General features: G+C 34.1%; 1 protein-coding gene across 1 annotated transcript in view; it reads right to left on the bottom strand.

Moving 5' to 3' along the window:
- Positions 1–7,161: 7,161 nt before the first annotated feature.
- The window catches only part of LOC133534811 (sodium channel protein Nach-like), a 29,000-nt gene continuing 16,249 nt past the window's right edge, over positions 7,162–19,912 (bottom strand). Inside the window, exons 8-12 of the mRNA XM_061874100.1 lie at positions 19,253–19,364; positions 16,961–17,011; positions 15,854–15,989; positions 12,548–12,654; positions 7,162–7,544 (exon numbers count right to left, since the gene is read on the bottom strand). Of these exons, the coding sequence (XP_061730084.1) occupies positions 7,303–7,544; positions 12,548–12,654; positions 15,854–15,989; positions 16,961–17,011; positions 19,253–19,364 (648 nt within the window). The 3' untranslated portion in view covers positions 7,162–7,302. The remainder of the gene's footprint in view (positions 7,545–12,547; positions 12,655–15,853; positions 15,990–16,960; positions 17,012–19,252; positions 19,365–19,912) is intronic.

The following is a 19,912-nucleotide window of genomic DNA, read 5'->3' as shown; positions in this document are numbered from 1 at the left end:
GCCGCTGCCGGGTGATATCTGTTTAGTTCAATCTCACGTGGCCAACCTGTTTCCTCCAAACTGTCTCGATGTTCCCAGAATTATGGGGTTCTTACTCCATTTCAAATAATTGCTTCGCTCGATGAAAATCTGACTCATTCCCTGTGGGATAGTTCTAGTAATTACTACGATGAATACAATATTATGAAAGCGACAAATAGTTAAAGCATCAGAGCGTTATGTTTTCAAATAACGGTTTAGTTTAACGCTTTTAACCGTCAAAAATTATGTGCCGACGGGAAGTTTACATAATTACGGAATTATCTTCGTTTTTGTATGGGGATCAAAACTTTTACAAAATGAAAACAACTTTCTTTTTCTTGTGCCCCATGTTTACAGGCATTTCCACATTTTTGTTTACAATCTACCGATCTTTGCCAAAAGAATGCAATGAGCTGGCCAGACGTAATAAACTATGACCGCTTTTGAAGAGTAAACGAAATATGTAATTTAATTTACGGCCGTTGTAATGCTACGGCAAAGAAACAGAAACTGGGCTTAACTCCTGTTTGTTTTCGTTATCTTTTGCTTTGAAACTGTTTGTCCTTATTGACATGTAGAAACATTTTCCGCCTACATGTAACATATTTTTTCAAGCCAAAATTCAAAATGCATTGTTAGCCATTAAAAGTTAAAATAGATATTCATACAGCAAACGTGATTCGGCAAAGTCGTAGGTCATGTCATGGTCATTTACGATATTAAAATAATATTTCGCAGGAAATTCCAATGCAACAATCCTTTGATTTATAAAAAGTTCGCAGTGCTGTTGCATTTAGCATCACTTTTTAGAGCTACACATAATTTTCAGGGTAGAAGTAAAGGCCGATGCAATCGCAAAGAAGTGTTTAAATTGATCGAGTATTTCAAATCAGAGGAGTAAATAAAAAACTTTTACTTACCGAGAAATTGATTACCTATTCTACTCGATTTATACTTAATAGATTCATTTTCATAGCAAAAATGTTATTAGTAGAAAACAGGGCTATTTGATATCATGTGAACAACTTGTGCCACTTTTCCGATTTATTATAACTAGCGACCCGCCCGGCTTCGCACGGGTTACATAAAACCTTAACAAATTACACACCTTAACCTTCCTCAAGAATCACTCTATTGATATTAGCACCATCGGAATAGAACAAACCTCTAAATCTCTTGACAGCCCAGAAATTTGGTATGTACGTAAATAAAAGGCCCTTTGTCCATAACATTTGACATTTGGGGACCTCGAGGAATCGCAGCCATCTTGGAAAATGTGTACCATCCCGGAGAAATTCGCGTTATACTCAAAATCTACGTTATCTAGGAAAATATGGTGTAAGACAACATTAAAGCTTATTAAGTATCTCTTTGCGAAGAAAATACATCTTGTTATAGAAAATACTTGCTGAATCTAGGTTTAGCGCGTATACATTTCTAGGCGACATTCTTTTAATAGGAAACTCGGAGGAATATTTGTTTTTTCTAATTTCTCAGGATATATGAGTTTTATGTGAATATCATTTTTATTAATAAGCTTCCGTTTCGCCATACACAATATTAACATAAAACTCATATAGGTACCTTGAGAAAAATAGAAAAAACAAAAAAACATATACATCGCATGATGGCGCCTGATCCTCGTGATCAAAGCTCGACTTGTAAGGAACGTTAAAATGGATCCTAGAGATTGTATGTGTCAAATTTTATTACTGACACTATTGTTTGAACCCCAATTAAGACCTAAAATCTGTTTTTACAATCACAATATTTAGCCCTAAAAAATTTTCGTCCGTTAATTATAGGAAATTTGTATTGCATAGCACTCGTGTACCAATTACGGATCTACTGATGTCTGTTTCATTGAAATATCCTCAAAAATTTAAGCGCTAGAAGAAAAAATATGATTTAATATTTGGAGTCCTCTCAAGGCGACTACTGATTTTTATCATAGTTTCCTATTAAGAGAATGTCCCCTGGAAGTGTTTAAGCGCTAAACCTAGATTCAGCAAGCAGTTTCAGTTTTTCCGCAAAGATATCTGGGACTTTTTTGTGTAAAATTAAATAAGCTTTAATGTCGTCTTACACTGTATTTTCCTAGATAACGTAGATTTTAAGTAAAACGCGAATTTCTCTGGGATGGTACACATTTTCCAAGATGGCTACGATTCCTCGAGGTCCCCAAATTTCAAATGGTATGGACATAAATAAGGGGCCTTTTATTTACATACATACCAAATTTCAGGACTGTCCAAGAGATTTAGAGGTTTGTTCTATTCCGATTGTGCTATAGGTGAAAACCGCATGTAAATCCGTTCACTAGTTTTGGAGTTTATCGCGCACATACAGAAAGACGCGCCAGGGGACTTTGTTTTATAATATGTAGTGAATAAGTGATAGGTATTTACTATCAGTTCCAGTAGAACCGTAATCGGTATTGTCAATCTCTGTTTTTAATCCCACATACTAAAACGACATTTCGATTGTCCAATTAATTTACAAATCCATGTCATTGTAGTACAAAACCTGACGGATTGGGTAATAAGTGGTAAGTAGATTAGCCCGATCGAGTTTATCATTTTAGTAACTGATATATAACACAGTTTATTAGTATCGCCAGAAAATCCTAGAGAGAATAGAGAAATAGTTATTTGTTTTACAAGGGGCCAAAGCTGTTGTTTGATCGCGGGTGCTAATATAGATCCCCGAGCAAGAGAAAGATTCCAAAATTTAAGTGGAATCTTGAGCGTTGCGAGGGTTTCAAAGCGCGAGGGTTAAACAAACTTTACCTCCGAGTGTAACAAAAATTTTCACCACACCAACGCGAAGAAAATACTAACTATGCAATACCAAAAAACTCAAACGAATTCAAATTGAAACGAACGTAATAAAAAATGGATCATTCAAATGCATCATTTAAAAGTCAATTGTACCAGCTAACATTAGGAAACAACTCAAATATTGCATCTGATTACTTTCCCCACATGTGGATAAAATGCAATTTTCACATTCGTTTTTGACCAATCAAGAGGGCCTTTACCAGTTGGTGTGGTAAAAATATTGTTTTGTTTTTTAAAAATCTCCCACAATTATATGGGCGATGACGTCGTTAATTATTGTTGGCGATATCGTCGAGGGATTTTGCTAATTCGTTGTTCCAAAAAATAGTACCTACCTACTTAGCAGTAGTCTATTCATTTCAAAGTATGCATACATATGCACGGGCAGAATAATCCATTACTTATTCGTAAATATCTTAATGCACCTTACTTTATTTCCGAAATCACTGCACATACCTAGGTACCTCTGCAATTATGAATACTGAATAGATAAAGGAAATGAAAGATAAAGGAAGAATAAAATTGACATTTCGTAGATGGCACAGCGACCTTGTCAGTTTACGGCGGTAAATTCAACAAATGTATGTAAACGGTACACCTCAACGACACGTTTGGCGACATATCTTCTTCGTTTAGATTATTCATCAAGTTACGTTTTTAAGCTACATTTTTATCAAGGATGACTTCTGATTATTTCAATTTAGTGTAGTAAACAGATCAGTCATACATTATCAGCAGTGGTCGTTCGTAAGTACCGTGAGACTATCTGTGCCGTAATTTTGTACCATCAACGTTCGTTTATATATAACAAGCAGCGTCCGGTACATCGACATACAAAATTTGGTAACCCATGGGCGTTGTTTAGGCAAAAAAGCAGTCCTCAGCATTTCTATTGGTGTAAGATGCTTTTTTTTATAACTATTATTATAAAATTATCATTTATCTAATTGAAAAGATGGTCACAAAACAGTATTTTTAACTTAATTAGATTTCGATTAAATTTAATATTTTGAGGCGAGATATTCCATCCACTTGCATATAGATAGAACCTTACCTATGGTATTTCCGCCCTTCTAATTCTGATTACATTTTCCATCAAGCGAACTTTACATAATTTTCAATCTGTAATTTTATTATGAACAATATCAGGAGACTGGGTGGTGGTGGTAAACATAGTGGTTGCTTAATAACAAACCGGCTCAATCTCTTTATTATAATTATTACAACAAAGCTTCATGGTACCTATAATAAATTAAAAAGGTCATCTGTAGACAATTTTGACAAAAGAATAGTGTGTACAGTCATGTCTGAAAATATCGATACGAAAAATGAGCCAAAAATATGTATAGACTACCTTAATATATGAGCAATAAAGTCGTGTATACATATTTTTGGCACTTTTTTCGTATCTATATTTTCAGACGTGACCGGCGTACTATCAAAGATACTGTGTACCTGTTTTTGGAACACTTGAAATGAATCTATCATTATAAATATGTTTATGTATGTATTTAAAAAAAGTGATGAATGTAATTTTACTCATTGGGTAACGCACTTTCGATATCAGTTGGAAGTTTTCTGATATCTGATATATTTACGGAATTATGGTCTGGCCACACTTAACGATTACACCCTGTATAGGTTTATGTATTTGATTATTATATCGTCCTACTTTTATGTGTATCCAAAATTCTCATATTGCTACTGTTCATATTGATTCGTCTTTCACCTGTTAGTGTTTGACCTTTTCGCATTTTCTCAAAGGTTAGCTAGAAAGGATAAGTCCGCCTTTGTACATAACATTTGTTTTGTTTTGTCTGTTTTATGTTAACCTATTTATGTGCAATAAAGTGTCATACATACATATTAGCAACGAATTAATTTCAAAATAGATGCTTGCATGTGCAGTCAAGGTTGTAATTAAATATTGAAACGGACAAAGTGCCAAAAATACATGTTATACAACCTTATTGCCTACACATTAAGGTATATTGTACATATTTTTCGCACTTTGTCCGTGTCCGATATTTAATACCTTGCCTGTACCATATTTTTTTAAGTGTTATAAACATAATCTTCAATATACATACTTTAAAAAAATAACAACTATCGTATCTATAAAGTAAAACTAAACTAAAAACGAATACTAAATAAAACTTAAATTCGTCTTAAAAAGGGTCTAGCAGGCTAAGCGAACTAGAGGTGCCCCCAACGACGGATTTGGTCATTCTTTCAGGTGGTGTACTGGCAAGTCCTAAGAACACTCTATGCTTAATATCAGTTCTCGATCTTCTTTTGTTTTCGAGTTATTCAGGATAATGTAAAATAATCAGCGTATCATGGAAAGTGGCATATTTTGTAAACTGTTCAAGTTAGATTAACGAAACAAAATTATATTTGACAATAATAAAATAGGCTACAAAATACACATTTTTAACCCACGTCTTGTACTTATACTTCATTGTGTAAAAAAACATTTTATTTTTCTTCACATTTATTTTTTTACTTTTCGCGGAGGTACACCTCCAGAAAAAATATGCATGGATAGCCACTAGTACCCGCTACATACACATATAAAAATATTTGCGTAAATCTTCGTGCGTCATGTCAAAAAAAAAATCGAATAAGTAGTTAGGAGCATATGTAAACAAAGTACTAGTGCAGGGTGTAGATAAGTTAGTATGTAGGTGTGCAACGTTTTCTTATAAATCTATTTATAATGCATCGCCGATGACATGTCGACGTTGATAACATTTGACACATATTCTAGCTGCATATGTTTTATTTGCATTTTGTGTTAGAAAATGGATAACACTAAGTGTAAGTCTTGTGATCGTATCGTTCCTCTGAATCACACACAAAATTATTATCATCGGATAAATTATAATCGGAAGCGTCGGAGGTTGCAGACGAAGAGCCAGCATTGCCAAGTGCTGTGCTGCTACACGTAGACGTTGATGCTACTACTCGTACTTTATGTTTATACACCAAAAGTCGACACTTACCACACAAAATATCATTGATATAAATTAGCTTATTTGTGCATTTGCTATATGAATCAGCCTCTTGACCAGTTTTTATGCATTTTTTCTTCCCATCAATATTTTTTAATGTTTTTTCACAAGAATTACACTTAGTGTTATCCATTTTCTAACACAAAATGCAAATAAAACATATGCAGCTAGAATAGGCGTCAAATGTCATCGTCAATGTGTTGACACGTCATCGTCGATGCATTATAAATAGGTTTATTTATAAGAATAGGTTACACACCTACATACTAACTTATCTACACCCTGCACTAGTACTTTGTTTACATATGCTCCTAACTAATAATTCGATTTTTTTTTGACATGACGCACGAAGATTTACGCAAATATTTTTATATGTATATGTAGCGGGTACTTGTGGCTATCCATGCATATTTTTTCTGGAGGTGTACCTCAGCGAAAAGTAAAAAAAATAATGTGAAGAAAAATAAAATGTTTTTTTACACAATGAAGTATAAGTACATGACGTGGGTTAAAAATGTGTATTTTGTAGCCTATATTATTATTGTCAAATATAATTTTGTTTCGTTAACCTAACTTGAACAGTTTACAAAATATGCCACTTTCCATGATACGCTGATTATTTTACATTATCCTGAATAACTCGAAAACAAAAGAAGATCGAGAACTGATATTAAGCATAGAGTGTTCTTAGGACTTGCCAGTACACCACCTGAAAGAATGACCAAATCCGTCGTTGGGGGCACCTCTAGTTCGCTTAGCCTGCTAGACCCTTTGGCCCCGCATGGTGCCGACGATGCTGGCAGCAATTCCCTGCTGTATTGCGATGCTTATACGTTAAGCGAGAAAGCTGCCAGCTCTTCGGTCGCCACTATCGCCAGTGAAGTCGGCCAGTCTTTAGCTCTTTGAAAAGTTGTAGAGTATTAGGACACCACGGGCCAAGAGTCTGTATTTATGTATTTTATATTTGTAAGCTTTTCGGCCGCTGTAACCGCCGCACCTACTTGGTTACGGGTTCCGGTGAGGTGGGAACTGGGAAAGAGCCAGTGTGTCTACACATGTTACGTTCCACACTGGCACCCTTCCCAAACTCCACGGAACCAGAGACATACCGTCCGGTCTCTTGCCATCGTCTCTAGTTATGCCGGTTGGCTTTAGCAAAGCTGACACGTTGACGGTTACAAGAGACCGGTGGATTATGTCATTTAGTGCGGCGTATTTAGAGAAGTGGCCAGCACTTTTCTGACAGGATAACCCGTGGAATCCTGTGGAGAAATAATGCAAACGAATTTAAATTAATTGTTTAATTGTAATTACTTTTTTAATTAGTTATTATAGTTAATTGTAAGCACCGCACATGGCATATTTTACATAAAGCATACAGATTTTAGAACTATTATTTGAAAACTTGACGTACTTGTAATTTTTTTTCAGTATTTTACATTTCCATAGCGCATTTCTGTCTCCCATTCCGATGGTTTTCCAACATAAAACTCTTTCGGGGCGAAAGAGGGCTTTCGCAGTTTACTGGAGTAGTCTCGTTTCAGATTTGCATTGGACGAAATTGTTTTCAATGCATCATAAGCTATTCTGTAGGTGAAGAATATGATAAGATCAAAACCCGATATAAGTGTGAATCCGAGCATCAGACTGAGTAGGCCGCCGAACGAAGCTAAAAAAAACAGTTTGTTAATAAAAGTAGGTAGTCATTTTAATCCTAAGTTGCACCTAAAATCAGCAAGACAGCTGTTAATGTGAATACAATATAGTTACTGTAAAACTATGGGGTGTACCGGAAAAAAAACTGTAAACCTTAAATTAAAAAAACTAATGCGATTGAGAACAAACTAAGGTTTTTAGAATAACTACAATATAAAGCGACTTTTAATTTAGATGTTTGTCAGTTCTTTTATTCATATTTTTCTGTAGGAATCATAGGCAGCTTCTTCTTAGCGCATTCAGTAGCAGCTTTTTACGCACCCGTTATTCATATTTGCCTGCATCAGCCCGTCACCTGCTGGAATTGATAGTGTTTTTTTTTGCATCTTAATACTTCTCTTTTAATACACTTTTGATTGAGGACGGATCTCCAAGAAGTTTGGAGCTCTTACTCTATTCTATGTCAACTACCAAATGCGATTTTTGTACGAAGGAAATTGTATCAGGCATGTAGGATGTTGCAAATTTTCTTGCTATTCGGAAATGACCAATTTTCAGTGATTCTCTCTTTTATTTACCGGTGTAAAGTCGAACAGCGTAAAATCAGAATTATTTATATTGGAATATATAATATAATAATAAGACTTTTTATCGCGGTAAGAATGCCTTAGTCATCTTGCTTAGAAACAAAATTACAGCGACTTGAAATTTACAGTTTTTTTTTTCGGTACAGGCCTTAGGTGAAATAACTTGCCCTGTTAATGCGTTAGAATTAGAATAGAAGCGAAATTTGATCCACTTCCGATTGAGTTGTAATTTGGCATACATATATAAATCGGATGACAATGCAAGATTATGATGATATGAAGCTGATCTTATGATGAAGACAGGAGGCGACCATGGGAACTGTGATAAAACAACGCAAACTATGTAATTGTGTTTGGGGTTGATCTGGGGGCACGGAAGTTTTTACCCTCCTAACTTGGGTTTGGATAGAATTGTCTCGGTGAGTTTTAACTAATTATTTGTGGAAAGAAATATAAAGTCAGCGATAAAAGCTTGTGCCAAAAATTTTTTTTTTGTACCGAAAACTTACTTATCTCAATCATAATAAGATGCTTCTACACAGCAGTTATAAAAAAATATATACCAATTATAGGACATTATTACACAAATTGACTAAGTCCCACAGTAAGCTCAATAAGGCTTGTGTTGAGGACACTTAGACAACGATATATATAATATGTAAATATTTATGAATACTTAAATACATAGAAACAAATATCCGTGCTCATCACACGAATAAATAAATGCCCGTACCAGAATTTGAACCCGAGACCATCAGCTTCATAGGCAGGGTCACTACCCACTAGGCCAGACCGGTCGTCATTGTAAGACAGTGTTTAACTAGGATAAGGTTCTGTAATATGTACAGTACTACCTACTGTCAAAACTTTGAACAGGATCCAGGAACATGGATTACTAAGTAGGTATATAGCAGTGGCGGCGCGTCACAAATATTCGTAGGGAACCCGGAGCTAATTTTACTTTCCTTTTCTTCGTGATCCGATCGTGAAAGTACTCAACGGTCTGAAATTAGACAAGCCGGTGGGAATCGAGTTCTTTAAACGATCCGCCACTGGTATATAGCCCACCGCCTCACATTTTATTTCTAATCTGTGACTGAATGCGGATCAATAATATTGTGCACACCAGCTGTGAATAAGTACAAATAAGATAAGATAAATATTTTTAATTCCATTTCATATCCATTCCAACCAAAAAAAATATTTTATTTTTATTGTTACAGCTTATTATAGATGGCTTTATCCATGGGAAAAATAAGTTTCACCTTTTAACACCACGCGATTGAAAGGGACTTTAATTTTTACGCTGTAGACAAATAAATTAATTAAATACGACCACTAACGATAGCTTTAGAACGGGCTAAATCGATGTACGTAATTCCGACAGGTGTTTACATTTAATCAGAACGAAATGATTAATCAAGCGTTTCAACCACGATACAATACCGCGTTCCTTATCACCAATATACCGAAAAGTCATTATTTTGCTTATGAACCATTTCTAAATATCAGCTATGAAGGTATATTTTTATTTGATCTATTCAAGATCGTAAACACATAGCTTACGTATTGCTCCTCTTGGTTATTTCTTATGCATTTTATAATAATAGGTACGCTAGAGAGAATATGGTTATAAAATAGCGTACAAATAATGAATAGAATCAGGCATTCATTTGCGAGTGTGCTTATCAGCTATATATATAAAACTCAGCACAATATCTCCGGGATTGATCCCATAGAGTGGCGAAACACGTGTAGAGTTTTGTACTTTTGGTGGTGGTTTGTTCTTTGCGTAATTATTTTCGCTACATACATAGGACACTATCACTAGCTAGAAGCAATGTTTGACTAGCACGTTGTCATTCCGCGTATTAGCAAAGGAATATTTTTGTTTTAATTAGTGTAGGAATCGAAAATACAGAACTGACCCTATTTCAATCTTTATTTTCCCCCTTAATAATTTTCCTATTTTATTGGAACATTTATGACGGCTACTTGTATACTCAAGGTGGTAAACAGACAATTCTAAGAATCTTCTCGTGTGAGGCAATGAGAAAAATATGTTTAGTGACTACGAATTTTTTTTTTTTTTTTATTTATTATTAACTATTAATTTTGAAACAAGATTTAACACAAAAAGCCACTATTGAAAACCTCTAGGGTTTATGTAATAGTTGGCGAGATCGCGCGGACCGATCCGCGTATGATTAATACCATTATTACATACTTAGTTATATTTTCCTGTCGAAGCTGTTTGGAATTCGAATTGATAGGACGACTACTTGCTGCCCGGTTGTTGTTTTACACGTAAAACCAGATCATCTTCATTTGAATCAGTAGAGAATAAAGCATCCTGATAATCTTATTTAGAGTCAGACCGAGATAAGTTGGCAGCGATTTTGATACCCCAGGCAGTGCAAATGTTATTTTAAGCGTCAAACTTCTATGAAATTATGATATTTACTTTAACACTTGCACAGGCTGGACTATCTAAATCGTTGCCAAGTTAGCTAAGTCTGACTCTAGTGCATTGTGTGTTTAATTGTAGGTATTTCAAAATATGGCGGCTAATTATAATAGCTCCGGATTACAAGAATATCTATGAAAATCATTCATTTTTATTTAACATTTTCACCCATAGTTACATGGAATAACACATATTCCGAAACCGAAACCAAAACGTTTATAAATAACCGTGTTAAAATCGTTTAATAAAATGTCATTGGGCCTTTATATACATACGAGGGCAACACTAAAAGTTCTTAGATAAGGCTGCTTAGAGATCATATAACAAAAAGGGCATATTATTTATGAAAATATATCCCTTTATAATTTTTTTGTGGAATATGCCATTTGGACGTTACATGTGTTTCAAGATTGCTGGCAATTTGGAAATTGTACGTCGAGCGTTATTCCAATTTCAACCCACGAATTTTGTGTCACTATTTTAAACGATTTTCATTGTGGGCTCAGGCACCAAAAGCGTTACAATAGGCTTATATTTTCATAACGAAGCCTAGTTCCCGTACGTCTGTTTATTCTTAAAATTTCAAAGTTTAATCGCTTTTGTAGGTCTTTAACGGATGATCATAGAGAAGCATGTTATTCTAGAGCGACGTCAAAAGTTTACATCGCAGTTAATAAAATTAAACTGTCATAAAATTGTATATCGGCAGTTTCTGACATCCCTCAGTATGACACTGTTAAAAAAATCTTGCATAGGTAAATATTTGTGTACAAAACCTCCGAGGACCTAACATCGCTATACAAAAAAGGCATTGGAAAAATGAGCTGTGTGCGCTTCAGGGTAATCTTATCCTAATGAAAATGTGTACGCGTGATCAGAAAGAGTTAGAGCATGCATTAAAATAAAGAGTGACGGCCTAATTACTTCAGCTTTTTCTATTCTATACACATTCAGTTTGCCCCTCCTATAAACTGTGAAACATGTATAATTGGTGCAAGTGATATTAAATATACCAAGTATTTTTTATTAATACTAGAAATAAGCATAAGCTCGTAGTGCCCTTCACTCGGCTTCATAAAATTAAAAAATCAGTCATGGGTAATTGTGTATGATTTTACAATAAACTTCCAAATTTCATCACTGAATTGTCTGTTAGTAAATTTAATAATTATGTGCACACAAGACAACATGAATGATGAAACACCGAGGATTTATTGTGATTGAAAATAATTAATGATTTATTATTATTTTAATAATTATGATAGTTTTTGTCATTTCGATTTTATTCTAGAAAGTTTCTAGACTAGAATTTTTTACACAATTTTGGTGTTTAACGATCCTTTAGTGAAATTCAATGTTTTTTTAATAACAATAATAAATGCATTAAAAATTGCACTGATATTTAGATTATGATGATATTTGTAAAATTTTACAATTTGACAGTGCTTGTTGCCTATTCGAATAAAGAATATATTGACTTTGACTTTTATACCACATCGGTTACAAACTAAAAACAAATTACTATTTGCTTGAAAATGAACAGTAGGGCTAAGATGGTCGGCTGTTTATCATTTGTCACCATGCCTGTCACATTCTAACAAGTATGTAAGTGCGAAAATGACGGGCATAGTGACAAGTGATAAAAATGGAATCATGCTGCCACCGCAATCAAAGCTATCTTCTGCATATCTCTTGCGTGATAATTGCACATTTCAGTAAGTGGGGCAACTATCGGTCAACTAGAGTTCGGTCGGACACTAATGTATTGAAAAGTTGCAGTTTCGGTTTCGGTAAATATCATATTATTCCCTGCCATGTTTGATGGCATACGTAATGTTAATTATCATTGTTATACAATACAAAGTATAACCGCTGTGTGAGAGCATCTTTGAAGTGTTGAAATTGCGAGTATAATATTTATTAAGACACATACAATATATCTATCGTCAGACGCATACGAACCGAGAATGTTTTGCCAGTTCAAATAAACATCTCGCCGGTATCTGGTCGAGACCAAGTCGTTGAAGAACACATTCAGGAGCGAGTGGTTGTCCAAATTGACGTCGTTACTGAAACATAACAGACTCTGTGAGCTGAACAATAGGAGCTACACTCACTCCGAAGACATGTAATCAACTAAAATGAGCAGGTAATAATGGACACTGCTATGTTTTACCTATAACATACATTCATTACTGCACTGTGTCAAGCATACAATGTGAATAAATTATATTTTATGCTAAGGATGCTAAATGTTAGCTATTTAGCTAATCTATCAATTGTATAGAAAGCTACTTTGTCAAACCAGAAGGGTAGGGTGACACATATCAAAAAGAAATTATAGAGGTGTGACAATGCAAATTAGAAACGTTTTTTTTTACGATCCTCGATTAAATCTGCAAAGGACATATACCTTATCGATTTTATTAATGAGGAATTGAGGATTTGCCTTTTTAATTTTATATACCTTCACAATTGGACGCGACTGAAACGATTTGTCCCTAACGGAATCGATACGGTCGATAAGTAGAATCAAACTCTATGATAATGGAGTTCATTTGTACATAATGAAACCCAACGATAATTAAAATTTATCTTTTTATTTTTATAAAATATTATACAGGGCAAATAAGAGTGATACACTTTGTTTTTAAATTTTAATTATATTAAGTGCAATATTATTCAGGATTGACAATTGTATTCGAAAGATAATTTCTGCCAAATGTCTACCTCTAGCAGCAAGCAATTTGATCTCAAATGTTTGTGTTGTTTAAAACACGTTGTTTGCTCGATTAATTTTGAGAAATATTGACAGTGATCGGCGCCCAAAGTCCCTAAATTTTGCAGCTCCTGATTTATTTATGTGGGGCTTTTTAAAATTACGTGTCAATGCTAACAAGCTCAAGAAATGTACACAGTTAAACCAGACTATCCGACACAAATTTACTAAGATAACGCCAAAAATGTGCGAATATATGCTGAAAATTGCGATACTAAGGGCTCACATTTGCCTGCTGTTAGTGGTGGACATATGTCAGACATTATGTTCCGCATGTATTTGCCAACCCTGAATAACATATTTTTATAACAATATTTAATAATCTTTGAACTTAATATAAATAAAATTTAAAAACAAAATGTATACTTCTTATTTGCCCACCGTGTATATTTTGGTGATTTCTGACTACTTATTACTCAATCACGTCATAAGTTCTGTGACAAAGGATTCGACTGATAAAATGTAAATTATTTGAAAGCCTGTTGTATACTGATCACAACGTAATATAATTAGTTTTAAATTTAGATCGCGTCTTTGTTACTACTTGTTTACTTTGAGATTGACGTTTGATGCGAATATGCGGCTGGTTCGTGAAAAATTATACTTTACAAAAGAGAGTAAAAATCAGTGTCACTTTACTAAAATAGGTACAATTGTTTATTTGTACGAACCTACTTTATTATAACGTTATTTTATCACCAGCATTTAGGTCTCCGACAAGTCAGAACTTCAGTTGATACCCTTCAAACTTAGGGTAGGTACTTTTCCGTGACACGCTAATTCTTGACTGCCATCCAATAAGTAAGTTTGGTAAAACACGTACAGTTACAATTTTGGTACCAGTGGCAATACACATGAATTACATATTTTATGAAAGATAAAAGATCCAGCTTTTGTTTTATGTAAGACAACCATTTATATGTACAAAAAGAATAATAAATAAATAGGGAACAAAATCACCTTGAACAGGTCGCTTATTATTTGCTTGTTTTTTATAACATTTTTCCGAATATTACATAGAATTATGCAAACCCGAGACAGCAAAATACGAGTACGTTATATTATATTGCAAGTAAATCAGCATTAAATAGGTTTCAACCTATATGTACAATGTGTTTGTCCACATATAGTGGAGCCGTTAACCACGCATAGTATGATGAATTTTATCGACACATCACCGCCCATACCTATGTTTTTTCTCAACCATTTTAAAAATGCACAAATGCAAAGTTTTATGATGCCAAACACTACTGCACTTGGTTTTGGTTAATGTACCATTATCTGTCCATTTACCTAACGTACATTTAAAAAATAATAATCATTCGATAGGTTATGAATTAGGGCATAAATTCAAAGCATAAATGTCACAGAGAATATTCCACAATTGACAACATTTTATATTTCTGACCCTATAATTTTATTGTTTCTCTACATTTTAATTGAAACGAGGAATATGCTAATGGTTTTTTTTTTTCACTAGGATTAGTATTTAATTTATTATTAATTTATTTAATATGTACTTATTCTAAAATGGCGTAACTCCAGTTCTAAAACATCACTTAATTCATCTGACGTTATCTGTCATTGTCAATGCTTTAAACTGGTCCGTTATTGTATGAAAACAATTTTGATAAAATATCAGATTTCTACGACGATTTAGGTATAATAACGGATACTGATATATGAATACGACACCAGGCTTTCATACGACGGATCGACGGATAAATATTAATAAATGTAATGTAATTAAATGTTTGTTCGATATCTTCGATTTTTGGTATTTTTGCAGTAGGTAAGGGACGAAACAGTATTTGGTATACTTTGGATACTCCTGTATATCCTTCATGGATCCATACGGCTTTGTCCATTTAAAAAACGATTTGTAGATAGTAACATAATTATGTAAATTCTTTGTTTTGAAATTCAATCAATACGACGTATTTAATTGACAATGTCAAATCCAATATTAAGTCAGCAATTTTTTTTAGTGATGATTGGCAATGGCATTTCACCTATTGTGTCGTAGAATTGGTAAAATCACAACATTTTTTTTATTCTTTTGTATTTTTTGTAATAAGCCATATTAATTTTTATATTTTATTTATATTAATATATAGCAGTATTCAGGAAGCAAAATACTTCCAAATCATATGTAAAATATCAGGTTTTATAAAAATTAAATTTTGTCAAAATACGTCGCGTCATGTTTGAAAAATACTATAGTATTTTGTTTCACACACATAAGTATTCCGTATCAACATTTACGAAATAGAATTTCATTATTTTATAAAATTTTATTGAAACGGGACAATTCGCGTGTATAATAAATTGTGTAAATTCAAATAAAATGGAAAATACACTTTGTTGAGCATTGGATAATGGAATAAGCTTATTCGTTCATTCAAAAAAAATTGTCCTTTGTTCATCGAAGCCTTTAACGAGAAATAATAATAGGCTGAACAAGCAGTATTGGTGGAGGAGGTGCTAACAAAAATGCGATCCCATTCAGTTTGGCTTGCTTTGCCAGCATGCCCAGGGCCACTTCCAAAGGATAGTCGTAATGCTCGCACTCTGGCAAGCACTGCACAACGTTGTCGGGCTCGGGCTCGCTTGCATTCGTTGATCCTATAACAACAAAGCCTTTTTATAATCCTTCAACCATTGCTTGTGTGCCACAGGAGGGTTCATGGGATTATATTTTTTACTCGGTTATCAGTGCCAACCAACTATAACCACAGCCACACTAAAATATTCTTAAATTGTTCAGCCATCTCTTTTTTACGTTAGCCATATCATTCTTATCAGTTATCACCCAAAAGGAAGGTATGGTATGATATAGTATGTAGTATACAATATTTTCTCCAATATGCTGGGAAATGTTCACCTTATTGTAGCAGAAATAGTACGAGAAGTTTTTCATTATGATCAAACTCAAATAATAAAAAATCAAACCATTATTGTCGTGTTTTAGCGGACGGGAGTTATTACTGTATTGTTTTTTACTTTTTTTAAACATGTGTCCACTAAGACAAATACAAACAGCCAATATACTCCGCTTCGCGTCGTCCGGCAAAATCGAAGCTCATCCACGAATTGCCCTTTCCCGACCTCTGCAATAATGTACTTATTATTCACTTTTCTACTAAACTCATGAATATCAAGACGCTATTGTACCTACCTACCTATTATACTTACGCTCCACAAACCTACACACCTTCCCTTCATAGAAAGCATAGCGGCAACAGAAATACATAATCTGTAGAAATTTCAACTGGCTAACTATCACGGTTCATAAGATACAGCCTGGTGACAGACGGACGGACGGACGGACAGCGGTTCGGAGCCTCAGTAATAGGGTCCTGAACCCTTTGCCCCTTTGGGTACGGAACCCTAAAAATACGATATGTAAATTTTAATCGTTTTTTGTTTGTTTGTTACAAATAACTTATTATATGTTAGTGTTTTGGCTTATTAAACACGAATGCATGTCCCCATTTATCTACAAAACAGGTAAACCCTGATATGGTTTCCTTAAAATGCTTCGTGATAAAAATATGTAGGCATAGGTATAAGATCTTAGGGCAGTTGTCACTTACCTATTTTTTCTAAGCAATCTAAGTCCTTAAAATTACATTTCCGATGATCATCTGAAATCAAAGTAGGAGAGTCTTTTTATACAGTATGTCGTGGTCCACTAATTAAGAACAATCACATTTCATAATTTTCACAACTATAATTTACATAATTTAGCACAATACAAGTAATTAATGTTAATTCAAACTTTATCATAAATGTAGGCAATCAATTAAAACAATTTTGTTAACATACATTAGTTCACGAACCTATTGATAATTGATGCATATAATTATTAACATTTAGCGGTTTAAAGTACCTACTTTATTACTGGTACTCTAACTAGGTACGAGTAAGAACAGTGGATTGGACTACTCACTCAGTTCATTTGAAAAAAATTAACATGACACTTGGCTTTCTGTTTCTCGGCCATTGTATTAATATTTCTTGCTGCATGGAAAAGATTAGTACACACTGGGTACAAACCCTGGTTCTGATGCATCCATCAGGGACATCTTATAAGAGTTATAAGATTGGTTTTAGAGTCAGTGGAAATATCAAAAGGTTACCTCATTAGCATAATAGATAGTGAATGTCTTTGTTTTAAGGGGGGGAGAAAAACCAATGTATGATAGTAAACAACTTGTATTACTAATTGTTTAATATTCGAAAACAGTAATTGAAAATTGTAAACTTATTTTCGTTGAAAAGGGAAAGATGTAGCATACTCTATAAACGCACCTCTCATAACATCCTTTGTAAATGCAACGTGGTGTCAAACCTTACCAAGTGTCACTGTGACAGCCATCCATCTTCCCTTATATCCTTGAAACGGCACACAGCTCGCTCTAATCTAATATTAATAATATTGATAATATATTTAAGAAGATGTTATTAATAAATACCCAAAGACATTCTACTCTCGTTTTATTGAAGATCATACATAGCTGCGCATAGCATGGCATGGTGAGGTTAGGTTAAATGTTTGAAAATTAAGTATTCTTTCCATGAAGTATTTAATGCAATCATATATTTTAAGAAGAATCAAAACATGAAAAAACAACGTATTTAAGACAACCCTCGAACTGACGCCTTTATTTTTAGAATGGCGAAAAATAATCCTAAACTGTCTCCTACTGAGATAAAACGTCCACTTTTTGGGGAATAATCTGGTCTTGCAGCTCGCACTATAAGGAAACGACTGAACGAAGCGACTTTATTTAGTAGAGTAGCTCGCAAGAAACCATTAGTGAGCGAAAAACAGAAATGCAAGGATTAAATTTTCAAAAGAACACAAAGACGACTTTTCTCAGTGGAAACATGGGTTTGTGGTTGAATGAAACTAAAAAAATACGAATAGGATGGTCTAGTGATGATCTGATGATCAAATTTTCGTACGCTGTCCACCAAATACGGCGTTTGAACCCAAGTATATTAACGTAACATAGAATATGGCAGCAGAAATTTTAATTTGTGGGGCTGTTTTTCTTAGCATGACGTCCCACATTGGTGCGAATTCACGGTATTATGAACCAGCATATACAGAGGTTTGTTGGAGAACACAATGCTGCCGTACGCTGAAGAAAATTTGACATCGCACTACGAAATCTGTAAAGGCTGATTCCATCGTAATTCTGTAATAACTTGGCCCTCCTGCAGTCCAGATCTAAATCCTATAGATATAGATAGTTCACTTCTGGAACGACGTCAAAAAAACTCTAAATCAAAACGAACTTTATGACGCGGCACTCGATGCGTAATCTGGGCTAGCTGGGGGGCTAGCCAAGATGACTATCGTTTGCGACTAACGAAACGCTATCTATCTCTATCGCATTATTATGGAAGAGTGATAGACAGCGTAGCGTAAACGGTAGTGATCTTGACATACTTGACTAGGCCCTCTGTAGAATGATGCCGAGTCCTTGTGGAGTCTATTACCAAAAGATGTCTCACAGTGCTACAGAATAAGGGATTCCATAGCAAATACGAGTATTATCATTAGTTTAGCATTTTCTTTAAAAAATCTCGAATTTTCGTTTATGTGCTCAATTAGTGCGCCAGCTTATTTTTCTGTCATAGCATAACTTAATTCCAATTCTTTTTTATAAAAATCATTTGCAATACTAAGATTATTCTTAATTAGTGGGCCACGACAGTACCTACATAAATTTCAGTGTACAATATTATTATAAGAGGAGGCGTAAAAAAAAATAGCGTTCACGTAATCCGAACGAACGTATCATATTTGGAAATATTTTAGAAAGCATTTCATAAGTTGGTAAATCAGAAAGATTGACGAGAAATTATGAGCTTACCTATAGTTGGAAAGTAGAATGGCAAACAATCACACATTTTCTTTATATACTGCACCTTCTTGAAAGCCATACAATTATGGTAAGAGTAGTAGCGGAACTGGCTAATTTGACGCTGAAACAAGTACAGTTATTGATTACCTATTTTCCTATGATACGTGGAATAACGTATCAAAGTAAATTGAATAAAGGTAGCACTGAAAGCTTTTAGCAATGGTTACCTATATGAAGGCAATCGCTTTCAGTTATTTCAGCGTCGTATATTTTAACAGGATATTTTTTAATTTTTTAATTTATAGGAAAATATGTTCATAAATTTTTTAAATTTGTTAAAAAAATAATTTTAACCAATGTTTGCGTTTGTCTTTCACAAAAAGAGTATGTTTTGAATCTAATACGTTGTAATTAAATAATTATCGTTTTAACTTATAATGACGTGTGTAAAAGATGTGTGTCGACGTATTTTGGGCCATCTTGAGTTGAGAGAACAACTTTTACTGGGTCGTTCTCAAATTATATGAATGTCAACTTCGTCATACTTTTCATACATTTAGTTTGATTGAATGGAGTTTCGAGGCAGGCACAAATCTGGACCCTACTATAAAGGCAACCCCGACACAACCCCTCACAGAAATAATAAATAAAAAAATAATAAATATTATA

The sequence above is a fragment of the Cydia pomonella genome, chromosome 1, assembly GCF_033807575.1.
Source record: "Cydia pomonella isolate Wapato2018A chromosome 1, ilCydPomo1, whole genome shotgun sequence".
In the NCBI taxonomy this organism is placed as follows: domain Eukaryota; kingdom Metazoa; phylum Arthropoda; class Insecta; order Lepidoptera; family Tortricidae; genus Cydia; species Cydia pomonella.
This window is presented reverse-complemented; position numbering and strand designations above follow the sequence as displayed.